General features: G+C 45.5%; 1 protein-coding gene across 4 annotated transcripts in view; it reads right to left on the bottom strand.

Moving 5' to 3' along the window:
- Positions 1 to 7,235: 7,235 nt before the first annotated feature.
- The window catches only part of DBNDD1 (dysbindin domain containing 1), a 59,058-nt gene continuing 48,966 nt past the window's right edge, over positions 7,236 to 17,327 (bottom strand). Inside the window, exons 2-5 of one of the 4 annotated variants that reach the window (XM_056525967.1) lie at positions 15,441 to 15,593; positions 13,923 to 13,976; positions 12,056 to 12,196; positions 7,236 to 8,454 (exon numbers count right to left, since the gene is read on the bottom strand). In XM_056525967.1, coding sequence (XP_056381942.1) covers positions 8,297 to 8,454; positions 12,056 to 12,196; positions 13,923 to 13,944 — 321 coding nt within the window. In that variant the 5' untranslated portion in view covers positions 13,945 to 13,976; positions 15,441 to 15,593 and the 3' untranslated portion in view covers positions 7,236 to 8,296. The remainder of the gene's footprint in view (positions 8,455 to 12,055; positions 12,197 to 13,922; positions 13,977 to 15,440; positions 15,594 to 17,327) is intronic. The other 3 variants (XM_056525968.1, XM_056525965.1, XM_056525966.1) reach the window with 3 other exon arrangements.

Here is a 17,327-nt window from a genome sequence, read left to right as displayed (position 1 = left end):
ACTAAATGCTGCAGCAACAGGTCCCGGACCTGCCGCTGACAGCAGTAATTTGCCTTTAAACCGGCCGGGCGAGACGGACAGGACAGGGGCTGATGGGAACAGACGTGCCCCGCGCAGGCACGCACGTCTGTTCCAAGCCCCTGGTGTCACGTGTCATGGCCTCTGACCCCGGCAGAAGCGACAGGAGCAGCAAACCCTCCCGCCTCACAGCCGCATCACTGAACAGATAAGGTGAGGAGAGCGACGGTCGGGTGCAGGGCGGGGGGGGGGGGGGTTTGGGGGGGGGAAGGGATTGTAATGATGATGAAGAGGACAGGAGGGGTGTTGAAGAGGTTGGTGGTGTAATGATAAGAAGGATTGGGGGTCTGGGAGAACGTAGTGTTGATAAGGAGGACCAGAAGGGGGGTCAGGGGTGTAGTGATTAGGGGGTTTAATGTTGATGAGAAGGACTGGGGGGGGGGTGTCAGCTGTGTAATACTGATGAGGTGCTTAAGGTATATGGGGTGATGAGGAGACTGAGGATGGAGTGCATGGGGTGATGAGGAGACTGAGGATGGAGTGCATGGGGTGTATGGGGTGATGAGGAGACTGAGGATGGAGTGCATGGGGTGTATGGGGGTGATGAGGAGACTGAGGATGGAGTGCATGGGGTGTATGGGGTGATGAGGAGACTGAGGATGGAGTGCATGGGGTGTATGGGGTGATGAGGAGACTGAGGATGGAGTGCATGGGGTGTATGGGGTGATGAGGAGACTGAGGATGGAGTGCATGGGGTGTATGGGGTGATGAGGAGACTGAGGATGGAGTGCATGGGGTGTATGGGGTGATGAGGAGACTAAGGATGGAGTGCATGGGGTGTATGGGGTGATGAGGAGACTGAGGATGGAGTGCATGGGGTGTATGGGGTGATGAGGAGACTAAGGATGGAGTGCATGGGGTGTATGGGGGTGATGAGGAGACTGAGGATGGAGTGCATGGGGTGTATGGGGTGATGAGGAGACTGAGGATGGAGTGCATGGGGTGTATGGGGTGATGAGGAGACTGAGGATGGAGTGCATGGGGTGTATGGGGTGATGAGGAGACTGAGGATGGAGTGCATGGGGTGTATGGGGTGATGAGGAGACTGAGGATGGAGTGCGTGTGGTGTATGGGGTGATGAGGAGACTGAGGATGGAGTGCATGGGGTGTATGGGGGTGATGAGGAGACTGAGGATGGAGTGCATGGGGTGTATGGGGTGATGAGGAGACTGAGGATGGAGTGCATGGGGTGTATGGGGTGATGAGGAGACTGAGGATGGAGTGCGTGGGGTGTATGGGGTGATGAGGAGACTGAGGATGGAGTGCATGGGGTGTATGAGGTGATGAGGAGACTGAGGATGGAGTGCATGGGGTGTATGGGGTGATGAGGAGACTGAGGATGGAGTGCGTGGGGTGTATGGGGTGATTCAGTCGTGTATAGTGGTTGGCAGTATTAAATTAATAGAATACAGTGGTTGGCAGTATTATATTTAGGGTACAGTGGTTGGCAGTATTATATTCATGGAGTACAGTGGTTGGCAGTATTATATTCAGGGTACAGTGGTTGGCAGTATTATATTCATGGAGTACAGTGGTTGGCAGTATTATATTCATGGAGTACAGTGGTTGGCAGTATTATATTCATGGAGTACAGTGGTTGGCAGTATTATATTCAGGGTACAGTGGTTGGCAGTATTATAGTCAGGGTACAGTGGTTGGCAGTATTATATTCATGGAGTACAGTGGTTGGCAGTATTATATTCAGGGTACAGTGGTTGGCAGTATTATAGTTAGGGTACAGTGGTTGGCAGTATTATAGTCAGGGTACAGTGGTTGGCAGTATTATATTCATGGAGTACAGTGGTTGGCAGTATTATATTCAGGGTACAGTGGTTGGCAGTATTATATTCAGGGTACAGTGGTTGGCAGTATTATAGTCAGGGTACAGTGGTTGGCAGTATTATATTCATGGAGTACAGTGGTTGGCAGTATTATATTCAGGGTACAGTGGTTGGCAGTATTATAGTCAGGGTACAGTGGTTGGCAGTATTATATTCATGAAGTACAGTGGTTGGCAGTATTATATTCAGGGGTACAGTATTTGGCAGTATTATATTCAGGGGTACAGTGGTTGGCAGTATTCAGGGGGTACAGTGGTTGGTAGTATTATATTCAGGGTACAGTATTTGGCAGTATTATATTCAGGGGGTAAAGTGGTTGGCAGTATTATATTCAGGGGGTACAGTATTTGGCAAGGTTATAATGATTACTGTCATCATACAGAGGATGAGGATCTACTGACAAATTAAGGAACCAATGATGTCCAGATGTCAGACTCTGCAGAGAAGATGGAAGAAATCCTGGTGTCTGGACCAGATGAAGAAAAGTAAAGACAACAGAGAAGACGTCACTCAGGTCAGTGATATCATTGTGTATTTTCCTAACTGTCCCATCAGAGTTGTAGTCACTGATATCATTGTGTAGTCTCCTGACTGTCCCATCAGCTGTAGTCACTTCAGACATGATGGGAGTTGCAGCTTTCCAACATCTGGGGAGCCACTTGAACCAAGGTGATTGGTGGGGGTCCCATGAGTCAGACCCCCACCATAAAAATGGGCTGTTTATTTTAAAATGCCTGGGCCTATTTTTGGTCCCAGTCTGGCCCTGCCTGTAAGTCACTTCTATCACTAAGGATAAGAATCCAAGGAACCAGGGGGTGCCAAGGGGTGTCGTGCTAAGTCCAGGGGTGCGAATGTAAAGGGGAGCACTGCCCTCTGCATCCCAGCTAGATACGGGTAAGGCTGACCTGGTGGAGTACTCACTGGGCCTGGGCCGCACACTGAGAGGGACAGGGCCACCCGGAGCCCACCTCAGGAGCCGTTCCATCCACCTGTACTGGACAAGGCAAGTGGCGACACTACACACGCGGGGTAAGTGGAGGCCCCCCCGGTGGGGTCTGGGTACATGAGGGGGCACAGTGCTGGGGGGGGGGGGGCCCAGGCACATTCCTTGCACAGGGGCCCTCTGCTGTCTGTGTCCGCCCCTGGTGTGACGGTTTTCTCACAATTCTGTGATTTTCACCCCACTATTTATTTTTACCAGCATACAAAATGACTGTTGTCTCAGATTTTTCCCAGGTTGCTATACGGCCGAGACCTGACTTACTAGTCAGCTGATGACAGGGAGCCTGTCTGCTTCAATGGGTGGAGGGATCGCTTGGTGGGAGAGAGATCAATCTGCAACTAATGCAACAGTTGTAGGCACCCTGATTGAAAACCACAGGTCTTTGAATGGATGCAGCTCATTTATGTTTCAATGGGTGGGGTGGATGATGTGTGGGAGGGAGGAAAATGGAATTGTGGGATTTGTAGTAAAAATAAAGAAAAGTCAAACAGGAAATACCAGTTCACAATAAGCTAGCCACAGTATTATGGTAATCTCACAACATAGCCATTTAGCCCCAAGACCAGCGCAGATCATTCCTAAGCATGACCATTACTGCCTGCCAGGTACATACTAAAATCACCTTATGGTGGATAACCCCTTTAAATACTTGTTCTCCCCACTGTACATGTATATACCAGAGCAGTGGTACTGCTGATCCCCACCCAACACACATTGTAGGGCAAAATGTGGCTGTTTGCAGTACCACTATTCTAGAAAGAGCTTAGAAGGAGAGAAAGATGGTCCCTGCATCTATGGGTCAGGAATAGAGATGAGCGAACTTACAGTAAATTTGATTTGTCACAAACTTCTCGGCTCGGCAGTTGATGACTTTTCCCGCATAAATTAGTTCAGCCTTCAGGTGCTCCAGTGGGCTGGAAAAGGTGGATACATTCCTAGGAAAGAGTCTCCTAGGACTGTATCCACCTTTTCCAGCCCACCGGAGCACCTGAAAGCTGAACTAATTTATGCAGGAAAAGTCATCAACTGCCAAGCCGAGAAGTTCGTGACGAATCGAATTTCCTGTAAGTTCGCTCATCTATAGTCAGGAAGCTCCAATGATAATGAACTTATTGAGATATGCATTAAAAAAATTACTGTGATGGATGTCATTTTGCACCCCTAGGGTAATATGGCATCTGCTTAAAGGGGTATTCCACCCCTAGACATCTTATCCCCTATCCAAAGGATAGAGGATAAGATATCTGATTGCGGGGGTCCCACCGCTGGGACCCCCACAATCTCCCTGCAGCACCCCGCATTTGTTTAGAACACCGGCTGCTGCACCGGAGGCTCGTGATGTCACGACCACCCCCACGAGGGGGGCAAGGCCATGATGTCAAAGCTACATCACTAGTCATCAGGCATGGAGCGAAGTTTGCTCCGTGCACCTGATGACTGCGATGCCGTAGCAGAGATATTGGGGGTCCCAGCAGCAGTACCCCCGCGATCAGACATCTTATCCCCTATCCTTTGGGTAGGGGATAATATGTCAAGGGGCAGAGTACCCCTTTAACGGTTTCATTTTTACAAACAATTCTGAGGTATGAATAGCATAACCTAATACACTATTCTGTATGAGTTCTTTTGTAGTAAAGTATCATATACCACTCCATCTTTTGGCCTCTCTCTGCCAAAGGACCCTCATGAACACATTTAATATGTATGTTGGGTGCTTTCATGACATCCATGCTAAACAAAGGTGTCAAAACATGGTGTTAATGAGGCTAAGTTTGCTGGCACCATTTTTTTTTTTCAATTTACACAGTCATCATATAGGTTGCATAGGCGTGCGCAGCCTATTGCATTAGGGTGTGCACCCTAAAGCACAAACTCCCGCTGCGCGTGTATATATATATATATATATATATATATATATATATATATATATATAGGTGCAGTATAAGTCCCGCCACATTAGGTTCAGTATAATTCCCGCCACATTAGGTGCAGTATAAGTCCCGCCACATTAGGTCCAGTATAGGTCCCCCACATTAGGTTGGCAGTATAAGTCCCCGCACACTAGGTTGGCAGTACAGTTCCCCCACATTAGGTTGGCAGTACAGTTCCCCCACATTAGGTTGGCAGTACAGTTCCCCCACATTAGGTTGGCAGTACAGTTCCCCCACATTAGGTTGGCAGTACAGTTCCCCCACATTAGGTTGGCAGTACAGTTCCCCCACATTAGGTGCCACCTAATGTAGGGGAACTGTACTGCACCTAATGTGGGGGAACTGTACTGCACTAATGTGGGGGAACTGTACTGCACCTAATGTGGGGGAACTGTACTGCACCTAATGTGGGGGAACTGTACTGCACCAGTACAGTTCCCCCACATTAAGTGCAGTACAGTTCCCCCACATTAGGTGTAGTATAGTTCCCCACATTATGTGCAGTACAGTTCCCCCACATTAGGTGCAATACAGTCCCCCCACATTAGGTGCAGTACAGTCCCCCCACAATAGGTGCAGTACAGTCCCCCCACAATAGGTGCAGTACAGTCCCCCCACAATAGGTGCAGTACAGTCCCCCCACAATAGGTGCAGTACAGTCCCCCCACATTAGGTGCAGTATAGTTCCCACACATTAGGTGCAGTATAGTTCCCCCACATTAGGTGCAGTATAGTCCCCCACATTAGGTGCAGTATAGTTCCCCCACATTAGGTGCAGTATAGTTCCCCCACATTAGGTGAAGTATAGTTCCCCCACATTAGGTGCAGTATAGTTCCCCCACATTAGGTGCAGTATAGTTCCCCCACATTAGGTGCAGTACAGTTCCCCCACATTAGGTGCAGTACAGTTCCCCACATTAGGTGCAGTACAGTTCCCCACATTTGGTGCAGTATAGTTCCCCACATTAGGTGCAGTATAGTTCCCCCACATTAGGTGCAGTATAGTCCCCCCACATTAGGTGCAGTATAGTCCCCCACACTAGGTGCAGTATAGTTCCCCCACATTAGGTGCAGTATAGTTCCCCCACATTAGGTGCAGTATAGTTCCCCCACATTAGGTGCAGTATAGTTCCCCCACATTAGGTGCAGTATAGTTCCCCCACATTAGGTGCAGTATAGTTCCCCCACATTAGGTGCAGTATAGTTCCCCCACATTAGGTGCAGTATAGTTCCCCCACATTAGGTGCAGTACAGTTCCCCCACATTAGGTGCAGTACAGTTCCCCCACATTAGGTGCAGTATAGTTCCCCACATTAGGTGCAGTATAGTTCCCCACATTAGGTGCAGTATAGTTCCCCCACATTAGGTGCAGTATAGCTCCCCATATTAGGTGCAGTATAGTTCCCCCACATTAGGTGCAGTATAGTTCCCCACATTAGGTGCAGTATAGTCCCCCACATTAGGTGCAGTATAGTCCCCCACATTAGGTGCAGTATAGTCCCCCACATTAGGTGCAGCATAGCTCCCCACATTACGTGCAGTATAGCTCCCCACATTACGTGCAGTATAGTCCCCCACATTAGGTGCAGTATAGCGTGCAGTATAGTCCCCCACATTAGGTGCAGTATATTCCCCACAGACATAAAGCCTTCAGCCATATACAGTGTATGGCTGGAGGCTGTATGTCTGTGTACTGTCCCACTTCAGTGTTCCGACCACCGGTCCTCCGGTCCGGGGTCACGATCTACTGCTATGGCCTATAGTCCATAGCAGTAGGTCCCGGGACCGGAGGACCGGTAGTCGGAACACTGAAGACGACGTGCTGCCAGATCGTGTTGGTCACTTACCATTCCGGCAGGCGCGCGCATCCTCTTCCTTGAATCTCCGCTCCTCCGTTACTATGGGCGCACGCACGGGACGTCAATGACGTCCCTGCGTGCGCTACTTCTCGGCGGCCCCTGTGTTTTTAAAGTTAACGTGGGGGCCGCTGTAGAAAGGTAACCGGGACATCCTTGTGTCCCGAAAAGATCTTTCGGGACACAGGGATGTCCCGAATGTGAGGGGGGGTCCTCTGCGGGCTGCTCAGTGGTGGCCTCAGGATGCCCCCCTGAGCTTGATTAGGGTGTGCCTGGGCACACCCGGCACACCCCGTGCGCACGCTTATGATAGGTTGATACATATGGCATATATTTGTATTTAATGCGTATTTCTGAGCATTTTACTATAGGTGTGTGTAGTCCTCCCAATCTGGCGTACTGTGCAGCAGGTTTAGAGTAGGTCAGTTTTAATTCTCCCAAACAACCTCTTTAGGTTTAGGCTGCAGACACTATGTACTATGTTTAAGAACAAGCAGAAGACTTAGTAAAGCATTATACATGACCATGTGGTTCAGGATGATTTTAATGCGTCATGTTACAAGCAACAGAACCTTTGTAACTATAATGACAAACCATTTAAGTGCCAGAAAGCCCTCGCAAGGGCAAAATCCCAATGCTGTGGGGTGCAGCCACATCATTATAAAGTGCAAAAGTGTCACCATAGTAACAAAACAAAAGTGGTCACCAGAACACATATTGTAATGTAATGTTGCTTTTGCGAGAGGATGGAACACCAACTCATATAAATAAGGGCTTATGCACCTCAACTCCCCATGAAAGGGCTGCACAGTAAGGGGCAGATAGCAAGTCCGTGTCCCACAGCATCCCCGCAAAATGGATTCTGAGGTGTTGTGGATGGAGGTGTAATTTAAGGCGGTGGGGGGAAATTCTGTGCTTATGAAAAAAGTTATGTTAAGTCCTCATCTCTTGTTATACAGAGGTGATAATGCTCATCCAGATCTTCATGCAGTTCTACATTCATGGAGCAGGTTGTCCTCTTTCTTCTATGCTACCAATTAAAATGTGCTGATAACTATCTATGATAGAGTCCTAAACTACTTAGCACAGGCTCAGTGCTTCCTATTATATCCTTGCATCTCTGACCACCAGGTAGGACCTCTATATGGATTGAATGGCAGTCTGTCATGGCTACTGTACTGGGGCCCTCCAATGTACGCATTCATATACTATATTCATTCTACAGCTGGTATTGTTGTGTCTCATATTCCCAGTACAGTCTGTGCTTCTACCAAGTCTCCAATTCATCTTTTGTCTTGTGTTACTTGCACTTGTACGAGTAGATGATGTTCATCCAAGCCCCACTACTAATAGATTCCTACTATAGATAAGTCCCAGCCTGGACCTTTCTGAGCTGCATGTGCTGAGCAGGCCCTATCATCCCAGAGAATATTAGAAGTAGTAGTACTGAGATGGCCTCTATTGAGTCTCAGTGGTTAATGCAGTTTTGAGAGCTATGGTGTTGGCACTTTCTGTGGTCCAATCCCTGATATGGATGATATGAGGGCAACAGGGACCAAAATTGTTGGGTTAAAGGCTTTCTTATTGTTAGTTTTCTTTGGATCTCTCTGCAGAGAAGTACGTGTCCAGCAGTCCTCCTTGCAGTTCTGAGTCGCTGAGATGTTTCTTCTCCCTTTCAGCTCTTGATCGGGTCCAAGATGGAGAGCGCAGATACCCAGCTCTAGGAAATGGAGGTAATTGTAGACCTGTAAGTAAAAAGGAGATGTTAAACATAGAAACATAGAATGCGTCGGCAGAGAAGAACCATTTGGCCAATCTAGTCTGCCCAATAATCTGAATCCTATCAATAGTCCCTGGCCGTATCTTATATGAAGGATAGCCTTATGCTTATCCCATGCATGTTTAAACTCCTTCACTGTATTTGCAGCGACCACTTCTGCAGGAAGGCTATTCCATGCATCCACTACTCTCTCAGTAAAGTAATACTTCCTGATATTACTTTTAAACCTTTGCCCCTCTGATTTAAAACTATCTCCTCTTGTGGTAGCTTTTCTTCTTTAAAATATGCTCTCCTCCTTTACCATGTTGATTCCCTTTATTTATGTAAAAGTCTCTATCATATCACCTCTGTCTCTTCTTTCTTCCAAGCTATACATGTTAAGGTCCTTTAATCTTTCCTGGTACCGTATATACTCGAGTATAAGCCAAGTTTTTCAGCACGATTTTTCATGCTGAAAAACCCCCCTCGGCTTATACTCGAGTGAACTCTCCGTCCTCAGTGGTCTTCAACCTGCGGACCTCCAGATGTTTCAAAACTACAACTCCCAGCCTGCCCGGACAGCCATCGGCTGTCCGGGCATGCTGGGAGTTGTAGTTTTGTAACATCTGGAGGTCCACAGGTTGAAGACCCCTGCGGCCTTCGTCATCATCCAGACACCCCCCACCCCCTTTATTTTTGTACTCACCTCCCCTCGGCGGGAAGGAAGGGTGAGCTGGTCCGGGCCATCTGTGCTGCAGGGACCGTCCGGTGAGGAGGGATAGTTGTTCGGGGCTGTCCATCTTCACCGGGGGGGCCTCTTCTCCGCGCTTCGACCCCCGGTGAAGATGGACAGCCCGGAATGACTATCCCTGCCCACCGGACGGACCCTGCAGCACAGATGGCCTGGACCAGCTCACCCTTCCTTCCCGCCGAGCGGAGATGAGTACAAAACTAAAGGGGGTGGGGGGGGGGGGTCTGGATGATAACGAAGGCCGCAGTAGTCTTCAACCTGCGGACCTCCAGATGTTTCAAAACTACAACTCCCAACATGCCCGGAAAGCCGATGACTGTCCGGGCATGCTGGGAGTTGTAGTTTTGAAACATCTGGAGGTCCGCAGGTTGAAGACCACTGTTGACAGGCCAGTGATGATGAAGGGGGGGTGAGATGATGACAGGTGGTGATGATGAAGGGGGGGGGGGGATGATGACCGGGGGATGATGACAGGTGGTGATGATGAAGGGGTGTGTGGGATGATGACAGGCGGTGATAATGAAGGGGGGATGATGACAGTCGGTGATGATGAAGGGGGGGGGGGGTGGCATGATGACAGGGGGATGATGACAGGCGGTGATGATGAAGGAGAGGTGTGGGATGATGACTGGCGTTGATGATGAAGGGGGGGTGTGGGATGATGACAGGGGGATGATGACAGGCGGTGATGATGAAGGGGGGATGATGAAGGGGGCGAATGATGACAGGGTAATGATGAAGGGGGGGATGATGACAGGCGGTGATGATGATGAGGGTGTTAATGACGGGGGTCTGGATGATGAAAGGAGGGATGATGTATTTCCACCCTAGACTTATAGTTGAGTCAATAACTTTTCCTGGGTTTTTGGGGTGAAATTAGGGGCCTCGGCTTATATTCGGGTCAGCTTATACTCGAATATATACGGTAAGTTTTATCCTGCAATCCATGTACTAGTTTAGTAGCTCTTCTTTGAACTCTCTCTAGAGTATCTATATCCTTCTGGAGATACGGCCTTCAGTACTGCGCACGATACTCCAAGTGAGGTCTCACCAGTGTTCTGTACAGTGGCATGAGCACTTCTCTCTTTCTACTGCTTATACCTCTCCCTATACATCCAAGCATTCTGCTAGCGTTTCCTGCTGCTTTATTACATTGTCTTCCTACCTATAGAAACGTGACCTTGTCTTATGAAACAAAGAGGAAAGAATCTCTATTTCACATTCATGCTAAGGACATAGTCACACAATGGAATTCCACACGGAAATTCTGATGCAGCAGAATCGCATTGCTTTCAATCGGATTCTGCTGCACTGTGCGCAATTTCACATGTCAATTCTTTTGGCAGAATCCCCTCGGAAATGCATTGTAGATTGATTTTCCACTATGTGAACATACCCTATGGCTGAGTATATGATATCTAAAATGTCTCTAACATCTGTTTGCTTCATAAGACAAGGTCATGTTTTGCCACTGAAAGCCAAAATAACACCTTAGATATTCAGGACACGCTCACACTTTAACTGGAATAGTTTATTGAAAGGCTGATTGGCCCTGGGTTATATGCGGTGTGCCTGGAACAGCTGTCATTAATCTTAGTCTGCTCACTCTTTATTCTCTTGAATGTCTCAACAAGGTTGTGCAGGATTAGAAAAAACATCAATGCTTTTTTTTTTGTAAAACAGCACCTCAATTGTCTGCAGATTGTATGCGGCTTTCCAGCTCAGCTGCATTCACTCAAAAAGAGCTGAACTGCAAAACAGCATACAACCCATGGATATGTGTGGCACCCTGGGATTTTCATAGATTTTTTTTTTAAATAGTGCTGCATAGGCTATTAGCCGATGTTGCAGACATGGGCATTTTTAAAGAGGTACTCCGCCCCTAGACATCTTATCACCTATCCAAAAAATAGGGGATAAGATGTCTGATCGCGGGGGTCCCCCTGCTGGGGACCCCCCAAAATCTCCCTGCTGCACCCGATGTTCGTTTAGAGCGTCGGGTGCAGGGCCGGTGGCTTGTGACGACATTGTCACGCTTCGCTCATGACATGACGGCCACGCCCCCTCAATGCAAGTCTATGGGAGGGGGTGTGACAGCCGTCACGCCCCCTCCCATAGACTTGCATTGAGGGGGCATGGCCATGACATCACCAGACTCCGCCCTGCATTGCCAGCCATCCGAAACGGAGCGAAGTTCATTCCGTGCACCGAATGTCTGGGGTGCCGCAGCCAAGACCACGGGGGTCCCCAGTGGCGGAGTAGATAAGATGTCTAGGGGCGGAGTACCCCTTTAATGAAAATGTACCTGTGAAATTGTTCTGTAATGCTGCCTACAATTCCCATGAATCCTCTGCCTGTGCTGAGAGATTAGGTAGGGCATTTGGTCACTGTACCTGGTCATCTAATAAGACTGCTGGAGGTCACCCAGGTGAACTTATTAGACTCATAAGTAGGTTGAGGTCAGTTCACATTTGCAGTTTTGTAACATGTTCTTATTCAAAATGCATTTTCAGAGAAGTATTGTGATGAGGCTAAAACTCATTTGACCTATAAATACAACTGATTTGAAGTCTTTATGGTATCTTCGCATGGTGAATTGTTACAGAATTTTTCACATCTTACTGCAATCTACACAGCTGCAGTAAGGGAAAAATCTGCCATGTAGCATACGAGGAAATGCCCCAAATGTAGTGACGGGTAGGTTACATTTTATCCAATAAAATAAATGGGCTTTCTGCGAGAACACTATGGAATAGATTTGCAAAGCTTGTTGTGTAATTCCAACATATACCTTTGTTGCAGAGCCCAAACATTAGGTAAACATAGTCTTACACACCTGGGGGTGGTTCATTGTGCAGATTTTCATCATCTGAGTCAGCAAACACTTCGGCCAGTTCCTGGTCAGACATATCTGTGAGTTCTGTCAGGTCCAGCAGATCAAAGTGCACTTCAAGAGAGGAGACGCTGCTGAGTGGTTCTGCATGGAGAGAATACAAGCCATTATGTGTAAAATTTAGGAATGTGACAATTGTAAACCTTGCAAAAAATGACAAATATATCTCTAAGTTTCAAATACATGTGGATTTGTATAAACAGAGGTTGTATTTTAGGGAGTGGCACTGATAACCTAAAGTTTTAGTGGCAACTATAGCAGTGTTTCTCAAGCGCGGCCTTCAAGACCCCCCAACAGGTCATGTTTTCAGGATTTCCTTAGTCTTTCACAGGTGATATAATTATTGTCAGTGAATCAGGTATCATCACAGTTATATCACCTGTGAAAGACTAAGGAAATCCAGAAAATATGACCTTTTGGGGCATCTAGAGGACCTCACATGAGAAACACTGAGCTATAGCAATGAATCCTAATCTAAAGTGAAAAATATGGGTTGTTATAGGGGACATCATCCAATGGTATGGCTTTAAGGTGGGATTAAGTACAGTGTTTTTGTCCAAAAACACCAATAAAAAACATCATACTTGTCACATGGCTTTTTTTGGGGCCAAAAGGAAAAAACTCTGGTTAGGCTAAGTTTCCACTTGTTTTTTTTTTCTGGCAGTTTTTGGATATCTGCCACTGCAGTTTTTGAGCCAAAGCCAGAAGTGTATTCAAAAGGAATAGGACATATAAAGGAAGGACTTACACTTCTCCCTTATGGATCCAATTCTGACTTTGGCTTAAAAACTGCAGTGGCAGTATTCCAAAAACTGCCAGAAAACAAAAACAAATGGAAACTTAGCCTAAGGGAGGAGAAGTGTAAGTCCTTCCTTTATATGTCCTATTCATTTTGAATACATTTCTGGCTTTGGCTCAAAAACTGAAATGGCAGTTTTCTAAAAAGTGACAGAAAAAAAAACAAGTGAAAACTTAGCCTAAGGGTATGGTCACACAAGCGGACCCACAGCGTATTTTATGCGGCAGATCCGCCGCTGAAGGACCGCTGCATGGTGGCTTTACATGTGCCTGCTCGGAGTGGCAATACGCCGCTACGAGAAGACACACTGCTATGTGCGAGTTGACGCGCATGCGCGGTTTAATCACACACATTGCTCCCCCTGCTCCATGAGCTGGGTCGAGAGCTGCCGCGATACGCGAGTATACTGTGCATGCACGCTGCGACTCGCACTTAGCAGTGTGTCTGCTCGTAGCGGCAATACGCTAAGAAATGGTGGCATTTTTCTTCCAAGGAAAAAACAACAGAAAAAAAAACAGATGTACATTAATGTGGGTGTTTTCCCCCCAGACTCCTCAATAGAAATTGTTGAGTCACAAGCTATAAGAATCCCATGACTTGTAATAAGAAAAATGCAGGAAAAGAAACAACTCAAAAAAATCACTATACTAATACTAATATTAATCACTAAATACACTATTAAAAAAAAAATAAAAAAAATAACTGCATGTAGGTGTAGGTGAAAAAAGGGGGCAGTCTATGGGACTTCTGGCAAATATACTTCATGGATACTGCTTGCTGTAGCTATGCTGGGCGAAAAGGATGAGGTACCCTTTAAGGGTATGATAGGAGCTTTAGTTCCACAATATCTGGAGAACAACATGTTGGGCAATACTTCTAGGGAGGGTGTAGGTGGTTGCACTCATGCCTCTGTGCTTCAAAGAAACCTATATTCTCTTCTCACACATAAGAAGGCAAAGGATCATAAATGACCAATAGTTATATTAACCTGTGACATACTTGTCTACTTACCTTCCCTCCTACCTTTCTGCATTTCCAAATTCTTGTCCTCCTCCTGAAACTACACTAGATAAAACATTTACTTCTCATTTTCAGCTGTGACACCACTACTGGAACCATAGTATTTATACTTAGGGAGGTAGTTATAAAGACTCCCCCACTAATAATAATTAGGTAAAAAAATCAAATAGTAGGTGGGGTACCTATTACAGAACTTATTCTGGCCCTAAAGATTAAAGGCTATGGACTCATATTATTCACATGTTGGTTATTGTGAATGGTGTATTATCTTTATACTCTATATACTGGTGTCACATTTCACTGTACTTCTATCTGAGATGATCAGAAGGATATTGCTGGAAAGTGACCTGTACAAAACAGTAAGTCACTGCTTAGTTTTAAGCTTTCACAGCTTTTAACACATTCCCCTTAAAGGGGTACTCCGGTGGAATACATTTTTTCTTTTTAGGTCTTTTTAAGTCAACTGGCTCCAGAAAGTGAAACAGATTTGTAAATTACTTCTATACATTTTTTTTTATCCTTTCAGTACCTATTAGCAGCTGTATACTACAGAGGAAGTTCTTTTCTTTTTGGATTTCTTTTCTGTTTGTCCACGGTGCTCTCTGCTGACACCTCTGTCCATGTCAGAAACTGTCCAGAGCTGGAGAAAATCCCCATAGCAAACCTATGCTGCTCTGGACAGTTCCTGACACAGACAGAGGTGTCAGCAGAGTGTGGACAGACAGGAAAGAAATTCAAAAAGAAAAGAATTTCCTCTTAGTATACAGCTGCTAATAAGTACTGGAAAGATAAAGATTTTCTTATAGAAGTAATTTACAAATCTGTTTAACTTTCTGGCACTAGTTAATTATTTTTTTTGCCACAGGAGTACCCCTTGTCGTAAACATTTCCATTATAGGTCTTTAATACAACATTTTCTCCCTCTTCCTTCTACAAGCTCTTCAGTCTCCTGTTGTCAGTGAAGTCTATCAGAGAAGCCATTCTCTGACTGATCCGATATCAGCCCTTCTCTCCTCTACTGGAAGAACTAAGCTGATTTATGACTACATCAACATGTAAAGCATGAGTTAAAAATGCATTCAGAGGTGTCCATTTAAGTCATGCCTTCACTATTTATTGTCCATTGTTTTCTGGCAGATCTTGTTTTTGTTTTGTTATTTAATTGGAAAGACTAGATGGGCAGAAGGCTTGCATCTGTCAACACATTCTATACTTCTTGTTTTAATGTATTCATTTATTTTATTTTTAGTCTACAGTAATCATTTTAAGAAAACAAATTTATGTCTCATATATCAATAAAAACTTACTGTTCATCATAGTCAAAGATATCTTCCCTAGAACAGCTGAAAGACCCAGGAAATACTGGGCAACAATGAAACATCTAGAACACCCACAAGGCACTCTTCTATGATGCTTTTAAGGTAGCATGATGAATTGTAAGGGGCCACAATGTGGTCATGGTTGTACAGAAGTGTCAATGGTGGTTAATATCATAGTGAGGATACTCACGTCTTCTTTCTGTGACCTGCAGCAGCCCTGACGTAGGAGCCAGGACTCCTGATTGCTCTTCAGCCACCAGGGATTGTTGAGGTTCTTCTACAGTCACCTCAGCGGGGGCACTAGGGTGAGGGCCAACCTCACTCTCTGCTTCTCTGGTCTGCTCTGCAGAGAAAACACAATGGCAGGACCAATTCTTACATCAATGGATCAAAGTAACATATACTAGTAAATACATGTTATCAAGAGATGCTATGAATCTACATTGACAATAAATAGTGCCTGACATCCCATAAGGAATAAATGAAACTGGAGTAAAAATAAATTATAAAACCTAAAACTGTAATTTAAAGAGGGCTATAGAAGGCCCCTCTTCTGTGGAATGGAATGCTCAGCTCTCGTTCAACCAATACCCATCCAATGCTTCAAAGAGTCAACAAAGCCCTTTGGACCTTTCATTGCCTTTTTTTTTTTTGCTCACATTGAAGTCTCTGGGTAGAAGGAGCCACCTATTTAGCAATGCAACTTAAACCTTTCTTCTCAATTTGCCCTCACCAAATACTTTGGTACATGAAGGACCTGTGATTGACAGTTGATAGAGATATTTGCGCTAATATGCTTTGTTTGGTGGTGTACGCAGAGAAAAAGAATATGTTTCTGTTTACATTGGGAACTGACGTCATCTAGGGAGTAAGGGGTTGTCAATTTCCATGATTGTTCAGTCTTTTTTCTTATTGTACTGTCATGAACATAAAATTGAATGTATCACTTACATTTTTTTTTCAGATTTGAGCCCAATACCAAAATATGTTCATTTTTCTATTCCGCTTCTATTTTCTGATTATACATTTTTTTTGTCTCGTACATGAGAGTTTTCTTTGCAGGCTCTGTGAGCTTTGCAGCGTTCTTTGTGCAGGGTGGGGGGGGGGGGGGGGTGGGGGGGGGGGCGCTGATGGTGTTGTGGAGGCAGAGATGCTGAAATCTGACCAGTGAATGGCCTAATCCCATTTTATTTATCTACTGGTGTCATCTTTTATAGTAATCCTGTCAGTAATGATAATAAGGAACTGCTGAAAGGTGACCAGTATAGAACAGAAAGGATTAAAATATAGATAGTAAAATTGACATTTTTAAAAATCACCAAAAATTCTTTAAAAAACACTTGGTTTAAACAACAAGCCATTTTCAGAAGACACATTCATCTTACTATAATAAAGGCTGTAGAGTTTTTTTTATTTTTTCTCAATTTTTCCGTCTGACCCTGGGGTGAATTTACTGGGACATTCCACTCCTGGGAAAATGATGACCTGTCCTGAATGTTTTCCACTTGTGAATAATCTTTCTTATTGTAGAATTATGGACTTCAAATTGTTTAGAGATGGCCTTCTAACCCTTCTCAGATTGTAATAATATGTAAAGAATATTACAATAGGGTGTAGAGTCCGGCACTGCCGCAACAAGATAGTCACACTGTATACCTATGCGTGGCTGTATTAGGTGCTCAGTTGTGGTGCAGGATTGGCTGCTGCCGGTGGTGCTACATGTGAATAATACAGGCATAAGATGCAATCCCAGAAAGCATATGAATGGAGCACTCCCCCAGTCTGGTAAAGCGGATCATCTTCTGTATTCATACATACTTCAATCTTGCTCCATAATGACATAAGGCACGAGCAGGAAGGAGGTAGATGGATCCGGGGGGAGTTCAAATGGCGTTCAGCCACTAATAGATATACAGTTTGACTATCTTGTTGCGGCAGTACCAGACTCTACACTCTATTGTAATATTCTTTACATATTAATCAGCTTACATACAACAGACATAAGGTCCATTGTCCATACCTAGGTCATCACATAATTGTCATCATCAGAGTCACCAGGGTACTCAGACATCAACTT

The sequence above is a fragment of the Hyla sarda genome, chromosome 6 (assembly GCF_029499605.1).
Source record: "Hyla sarda isolate aHylSar1 chromosome 6, aHylSar1.hap1, whole genome shotgun sequence".
Lineage (NCBI taxonomy): Eukaryota > Metazoa > Chordata > Amphibia > Anura > Hylidae > Hyla > Hyla sarda.
Note: the sequence above shows the minus strand (reverse complement) of the source record. Positions and strands in the feature narration are given on the sequence as shown.